Source organism: Suillus paluster (assembly GCF_016628075.1).
Source record: "Suillus paluster strain FC165 chromosome Unknown EDB91scaffold_458, whole genome shotgun sequence".
NCBI lineage: Eukaryota > Fungi > Basidiomycota > Agaricomycetes > Boletales > Suillaceae > Suillus > Suillus paluster.
The window spans coordinates 1-8,413 of NW_024538018.1; the positions used below are offsets into that span (position 1 = coordinate 1).

At 44.9% G+C, this 8,413-nt stretch overlaps 1 protein-coding gene across 1 annotated transcript; it reads right to left on the bottom strand.

Annotated features, from left to right (window-relative positions):
- Positions 1–4,807: 4,807 nt before the first annotated feature.
- Positions 4,808–6,267, bottom strand: EDB91DRAFT_1089937 (uncharacterized protein; the record flags this gene model as incomplete). Its single annotated transcript, XM_041316608.1, has 11 exons — positions 4,808–4,923; positions 4,980–5,072; positions 5,118–5,162; positions 5,186–5,294; positions 5,424–5,483; positions 5,512–5,547; positions 5,734–5,841; positions 5,901–5,950; positions 5,986–6,052; positions 6,129–6,188; positions 6,220–6,267. 11 exons carry the CDS (start codon positions 6,265–6,267, stop codon positions 4,808–4,810), a joined length of 792 nt encoding a protein of 263 aa, XP_041168489.1.
- Positions 6,268–8,413: the final 2,146 nt, after the last annotated feature.

An 8,413-nucleotide genomic window follows, 5' to 3' on the forward strand; every position in this document is an offset into this window, starting at 1 on the left:
AATGAGTTGAATTTACATACATGACATGGAAACTTCAGATGCGACTGGAGACTCACTACGTGCATAGCAGACTCGGCTCATCATCACAATCAATCAGATCCTCATCAGGCCCAAGGTACAAGTACAGGTCGATGTACTGAACTGGTTTATCATATTGAGCCAGAGGTCATTGATCTGTAAGAGTTTAGTGAACATGCATGGTAATATCTAAGTGATAAACATACCGGGGATTGCAGCCAACACATCCGGACCACTGGATGACACAGAATCATCTTCTATGTCATCATCTGGCCCAAGGTAAATCATCTAAGGCATGTAAGATAAATACATAGATAAGGCATAGTACAAATAGATCTTACCTGTTGATGTCCGGGACTGTGTTGAATCATCTACATCCATTGAATAATACTTGGTCGCCGGAGGATCATTAAATCTGACTGTTGGATGTGAATTCATGTTGTTTGAGGGGACAGATGTACCAATAATTGATTGTGTACTTGAAGTTCAACTGAAGTCCAGCAACTTCTGAAAGTTGAACCATCACCAACAAAGCCAAACAAATCAACAAAGTTTTACATGGTTGTTCAACTGCCTGTTTTCTCTCTGAAACTTCATCATTTTCACATCTGATTCAAAGATTTACACATCTTTCTCATCATTCAACATGTCCACTCCAGCTGAAACCTCTTTTGCCGAACTTAAGGCAATCACTAGGCAGATTGTTGATATTGTCCGCACGGCTCGGCTGCTCCCACCTGGCAACAGCCACTTGGCTCTGAAAGCACAAGTCACTGAACTGGTGGTATGTGGTTTTTCCTTTTTTCATTTTGTTTTCTCTAATGTCTGGGTAGGCTAAGGCCGTCTGGGACCATGAGGATGCACCTTGCATTCTGGGCATAGTCTTGTCCTGCTCCAAGGAGTTACTTCGCGTTTGGCACATGTCCCCCCAGGTTTGGCCCAACTGGCACAGCATCGGCCATAACGATCCTTGCCTCCAGAAGCACAGCTGGTGCCACAAGGTCTTCGCCTGGGAGGCATTAGGCGACCAGACGTTTGATCTTCCCCTTGAGGCCCCCAAATCCCCTGACACTATCGCCATTGACCTTCCCTCCCCACCCATCGTTGCTGGCAGCATTGCCAGCCCATCTTCCGGCACTATTGCCGAGTCCCGGGAGAAGCGTAAGGATAAGGGTAAGGGTAAAGTGCTAGATGCTGACCCAGAACCTGAGGTGGACAGGAGTAGGAAGAGGAAATCACCCCTGATTTTGGGACTCTCCTCCCAACCGCTGAAATCTGCGATGAAGAGTCACAAGAGGGCAAAGTCAGCTCGTGTTGTGAAGTCGTCCGAGTTTGTGGAGTCCAAGGATGAACATGAAGACAAGGTATGTCATTCCATTTTTTTTTTTTGTTCTCACTCATTATTTTGCAGCCGGCTGCCCAAGGAGGGCCAGTCGTCTTAGTTTATCATCTCACCTCAGTCTCACCCCAGATCCCCAAGAAGGCACCTTTTGGCCCTGCAAAGGTATGTCTAATTTATGCCTGCATCACTCCCCATCATCCGTACCTTCATCAGGTAATTGCTGGAAGACATCCAGATGTCATCGAGCACACGGACTCAATGTCCAACACCCCCCGTGGTCACCCCAGTGGTGGCGCCAATTGTCATCAATGGCCCTGCCGGAAGCCATCCAGAAGTCATTGAGCACACGGACTCAACGTCCAACACCCCCGCGGTCACCCCGGTCGTGGTGCCAACTGTCATTGATACAGATGACATTCTCATTCCCAGACTCGTGAGTACTTTGAAAATTCATTGCACATCCTTCAACTAACTGAACAAACAGAACAACCCATGCTGGGCTTGCAACAATGCGGAGTTGCCCTGCACGACCTGTTTCAACAAGAGGACTGGGAACGGCCTTCTCTCCTGTGTTTTCTGCAACACAAAGAAGGTAAAGTGTTTTTCTGTCACCCTCAGAAGTCCACTGAAATGGTCACGGGGTAAGTCGACCACCCGGAAGGCCAGGTCCCGGACACCTTCCAAAGGTCCGTCCACCTCCCAACCAAAGGCCCAGACCTGCAGCTAATCTTGTGGCCACAGCTGGAACTACCAGTGCCAGTGCTGCTGGTGCTGCCGGAACTGCCAGTGCGTCTGCTGTGACCACGCCTAAGACGCGCAGTCACAGCAAGACAATAACTGCTGTCAAGGCACCCGCCCCACCACCTACACCCTCACCTGCACCAGCTCGTAAGTCTTTCGAATTTTTCATCATCATCTTATGTTATTCTTTTGTAGTAATTGCATCTTTGAGTGCCCGCATGCCTCGTGCGGCTCTCAATGTCCCCATGCTGGACCTCCATTCCATGGCAATGAGTATTCATGATAGTGCTGGACACATCAAGGCTCTCGAGGATCTTGTTGCCGAGCAGGGCAGATGTATTGATACCCTCACCAGGCTCCATGAGAGCCTTCGATGTGAAACCATGGAACACCATCCCTCATTTCCCCTTCCCACTACTCCAGCAAATGCAATGTCTTTGTTGCTTGATCAATCTGTCACTGGAACAACGTCACCCTCCCAATCCACACTCCCTCCTCTCATCGATCTTTTGATGGCAGTGATGGAGCCCACACCCTTGAAAATTGATTGTCCCAGAATACGATTCTGCTGATGACATAGATGTTGAGGTCAAGGTTGAAGTTGAAGGTGGTGATGAGGGTCATCTGGGCAAGGTTGAAATGTCTACATAATTTGGTAGTGTTATATTTCTGTAAATGTTGTTGAAATGCATTGTACCTCCGGCATACCCAAAGAATGAAATCATCAAGTTCCAGGTAACTAATACCAACGTCCGGGTAACTAATATTGAGTTCTGGGTATTTCGTAAATTGAACAAATCACCAAGTACCGAGTACCGAGTTCCAGGCACCGAGCTCTGGGCATGGTGTTCCGGGCATTGAGCACTGAAACACAAAACTAAAATACAACATTTCATAAATTGAACAAATCACCAAGTACCAAGTGCCAAGTGCCAGGTTTCGGCACTCGGTACTCAATGCCCAGAACTCAATGCCCAGAACTCAGTACTCAGCACTTGGTGCCTGGAACTCAGTACTCGGTACTTGGTGATTTGCTCAATTTATGAAATGTTTTATTTTAGTTTCATGTTTCAGTGCTTGATGCCCAGAACTCGGTGCCTGGAACTCGGTACTCAGCACTCGCAGCACTCAGCACTCATGGCACTCAGTGCCTGGAACTTGGTACTCAGTACTTGGTGAGTTGTTTAATTTACGAAATGTTGTATTTTAGTTTCGTGTTTCGGTGCTCGATGCCCGGAACACCATGCCCAGAACTCGGTGCCCGGAACTCGGTACTTGATACTTGGTGATTTGTTCAATTGACGAAATACCCGGAACTTGATATTAGTTACCCGGACGTCGATAGATGTTACCCAGAACTCGATAGACGTTCCCTGGAACTCGGTACTTGGTATTAGGTACTTGGTGATTCGTCTAATTTATGAAATGTTGTATTCAGGGTTTCATGTTTCTCATTTTGGTGGTCGATGATAGGTGTATGCACTCATACAGTGGGTATGTACTGGTGCCTACATCAGCACACTGATTAGTATGTTATCCAACTATCTCAGCCCACTGATGTTTATAACACTCATTCTTCTGGGCCCACCTGTGTATATGATATCAACCATCTCAGCCCACCCATCTATATAATATACTACTACCTCGGCCCATACGTCTATATGATACATATCTGGGCCCACCTGTATATGTGATATCCAACTACCTCGGCCCACCCGTCTATATAATATCTAATAAATTGCTCTCTCGGCCCACCCATTTATATGATAACAATTACCTCAGCCCACCCATCTACATGATATACCCTCTAAGTCGGCCCACCCATCTACACAATATACTACTACCTCGGCCCACCCATCTATATGATATATAATAAACTGCTCCTCCGGCCCACCCATCTGGATAATAATACCACTACATCGGCCCACCCATCTATATGATATATAATAAACTGGTCCTTTGGCCCACCTGTCTAGATAATAATGTCACTACATCAGCCCACCTGTCTATATAATATACATCTCTCTTCAGCCCACCTGTCTATAATATACATGTTCATCCTACTCTACATATTACCTAGATGGGCCCACCCATATTCATCGGTAATAATATCCCTCCCGGCCCATCCGTTAACATCGAGGATATCTTCATCATCAGCCCATGGTCTGCTGGCCTGTGTTATACAGGATATTATGCATGTCAGTTGCCTCGTATAATACAGAGTTTGTCACTGAAAAGGCTCACTACAGTGTGCTATATAGTTGCTTGGAGTTCCTGGTAGCTGTCTGTAGTAGCACTCCTATGAAGTACAATCTACTACAGTAGTACCTGGTAGATATAGCACTATGTAGTACAACATAGTCACCTTAGTTGCTATATAGAGCATCAGGAAATCACTGAGTTACTTTTTGCACTTAGAACTACTTAGAAATATCACTAAGGCAGTCAAGGAATATAAGTCACTATTTGATAATTTTACTAAGGCCCAAGAGATGTTCAAGGCAGCAAAGGCGCAAAAGTGAGATCAAAGCTATTGAGCACAATGAAAATTTTGTGGTTTATTTACATTATTTATCTGGCTCAAGTGTTGAATACTCAAAAATCAGTGTGCAAGACAATCAGACTCATCACTGGCAGCTGCTATATTTCAACAAAAAATACAGTAAAGTAAGTTTTATTTGGACTTGGCATCACATTAATCATTGATTAACATGATTCCACCCAATTATTATAAGGTGTCCAGTCAGTCGGTGGGGCATCCATATGAGGTGATGGAGGTGCATCCCAGTCAATGAATGTGCCATTAGCATTGCATTTAAGTCCTGAGTTGTGAAATAAACATATAAGCATGATAGAAAGACTCTTTAAAAACACTTACCTGTCATGTGCAGATGGAAAGTGCGGAATAAATGCCCCATATCCACCCAAGTACCTTCCTCAGGCACAAACCCTGGATTCTGCTGCTGGTCTGCTGCATCATTGTGATGAAAATCATTATTAATGCCTTAATTTTTACCTGCTGGAGTGGGAGAATGTTCCCTTGCAGGTATAAATCCAGGACCTGCAAGTGAGACAGTTTCTCACCAAATTTGTGGAGGTAGTGCATGCTTCCTGTGTGTGTGTTGAGTGAGGCCGGACTTGTTTTTGAAGACGCAGTTGCAGTTTGGAAAGGGACAAACGGGCCTACTGATGCCTGGTGCCATGTTGAGCAGTGAGTAGTTGTGTGGATGGATACCAGGAACCCACAGTATAGTAGAGCAAACCAGAAAATAGGCTACTAGTAAGTGTGTGAATGTTCAATTGAATTGAATTAAAAGCTTACTGGTTTGTTCGCCTCTTTTCTACCAGCATCTACTTCACTCCAAGACAACACCCCACTGTCCTTTCAACAGCCCTTCAATGCTCTTTACATGGCTTGGCCCGCAACATGCCCCAGCAAAGCTCACCTTTAAAGATGGTGTCAGCTCCAGTCAAAATGTTTCTAACACCAGTGTATCTGCTTTGAGTGAAACACATGTTGGAAGTCCTGATGATGGGAAAATTCACAAGACTTCCATGTGAGTTCCTATTCTGAACTATGATGTTGCTTCTATTAGAACTGATGCTTTATTATTTTGATGTCTTTCACTCACTGACATGTAGTGCCACATCTGGGTCCTTGGCTCCTTCAGAGGGAGCAGGAGTAGGAAAATGGGTGAAAAATGTAGCATCAAAGCCTCAATTAAAGCCCTCTGCACCACCTAGTACATGTGGTGCTCAACTTTGGGCTACCTGGACATCAAACAGTGCTTGTACTCACTATGGCAGCTGTAAGTTTGCTACTGTCCTTATGAAACTTTATGAAACTTACTGACCTCACATTTGCAGGCCAAGCATGCACTCACTTTGGCTTGTGATGACCTCATCATGGGAGACACTTCGGACCATGGCAAACATAAGATCACATTGACACTCAACCAAGCAACCAACAAGATGAGCAATATCACAATATGTCTTTCTCCCATATCTATTTTACATACACACTCACATACATTGTGACAGGGACCCTCAGACCCCTATCATCTCCACCAAAATGTTGCCACCATGACTGCATCACAACACATGACAGATGACATCACCAGCATGTGACTAAACTGCAGACCACAGCATGACAGCTGTTGGAGCATGACAGCTCTAGACTGGACCTAGACCAGGATCAATAGAAGCCGCGCGCTTCTCCCTTATCGCCCTTACCGATACACTGGTAACAACTATTGTTTATCCTATCGCTTATCATGACAGATAGTGTTATCTGACTTGGACACCTACCGCTGTGCCAGTACCATACCCTGGACCCTTACCATTGAACAGTTAGGACACTTTCTGGCTACCCAAGCCTACCCTGAACTCATAGGACAATACCTATATATACCACTGTAGTTAGACCATGTATTTTTCTAACTTGATCTTCACTTGTGATATACAACTCTAGCTTCTTCTTTGAACCTTCAGTCAGTCATTCTGGATGAACAGCCTTCATTCAGTCTTCCATCGTCTCGGTGCTCCATGAAGCGGACACAGGATTGACCCTATCAAGTGCACTGTTGGAAAGCCGGGCTTTCCCGTAACATACATAGAATAAATCGAGGAGCTGCTCTTTGACTGCATGCAGGAAATCATTGTGCGATCTCAACCTTATGTGAAGTGTGTGCACCACAGGGGTCAGGATGAAGATATTCTCGATGGTGACAGTCATATGCCTGTGAATCTGCGCTCACGCATCCACATCTGTAGTGTCTTTGTACTTCTTTTATATTTCTTGCTCTAACATTAATATTTGACAGGAATTAGTTGGCCACTACTAGCATGCATGCTCAACCCCTGCTTCAATTGCATCACTTACTCGTGCTCAGGCTATCATGTGCTTTTGGACACCTTTTTGATTTTTTTTTGTTATTTTAGTGGAATTTAATCTTCCTTTTTTTTGCCTTAGCTTACCTTGATTGTTCCTTGTGTCTGTCTCAATAATAGTATTTTTGACCACCTTATTTGCCTTGACGGAGTATTCTAAGGAGAAGTCCCTTATCTCCTTGGTTTAAGGGGATGGACCTCCTTTTTCTCCTTATTCTAAGTGTGAACAAATGACCTTGAATTTACCTTATTGTGTGAATTAAGGTAAGTAAGGAACAAATTAAGTCCGAAAAGGAACTCGGTGATGTCCTGATGAGGGCAGGTAGCTACTGAGCTACATGGACTACCCTGACTATATCTAAGAAGAATGGGAGACTGGTTTTGTGGCTGTGTGTGGGAGACGCGTAGCTCACTAAAGGCCACATGGGAATGCTTAGCTCGCTCAAACCTCGATTTAGAAATTTCACATGGTTCTGTCGATCGGAGTTTCAATTTCCAAAAACTGTTGTCCCTTACTATACTGTCCAATCCAAAATTGAGCCACAAGGGATTCAGCCATAATATATAGAAAAAGAACACCAAGGAAATAGAAAAATGTGAAAACAACAATGATGTATATGTACTGTAATTGTGTATACATGAAAATGTGAAAAATGCCAAAATATAAAGATAGGAAAAATGGGCAATGGGTAAACATGGGAATGGGAAGGTGGAGAATGGAGAAATGGGGTGAATGGGGAGATGGGAGGAGGAGGAGGACGGGAGGATGGGAGAACAGGAGAACAGGAGAACAGGAGAATGGGAGAATGGGAGAATGGGAGAACGGGAGAACGGGAGAACGGGAGATAGGAAAGCAGAAAATAGGAAACAGGAAACAGGAGAATTTTTTGGGAAGGGCAAGAGTCAACAGCAAGACACAAACAGTGAGACTGAAGTTTACCTGGGACACTGGCTTGCAATCCCGTGGCCGGTCCTGTTTCCTGTTTCCTATTTTCTCACAACTAAACAAAAGTATATGGTATTTTGTAAATGTAAGATGTAAGACATTATTGATTTGATACAAATAAATGTAGACATGTGCCGAAGGCACAACGGGTGTGGACTCGTAGTACTATGTAGTGAGGTGGCTTTTTCCTGATGGCACATTAGCCTCTGAAGGAAGCATCACTCCACGTGTGGCTCAGCCCCATTTTGTCGATTGCAATTTGGCCATTTGGGAATCACATCGTATCTGGTTCAGCTGACGGAGTGATCCGAGTGTGGAATGCGAGGACTAGTGAGGCATTGCGCCTACCTCTCCAGGGGCATACTGGCTACGTCTCGTCTCTCCAATTTTTGCCAGATGGACTACGCATCGTGTGTGGTTCAGTCGACAAGACGATCCAGGTGTGGAACACAGAGAGTGGCAGCGCATCGTGTCGA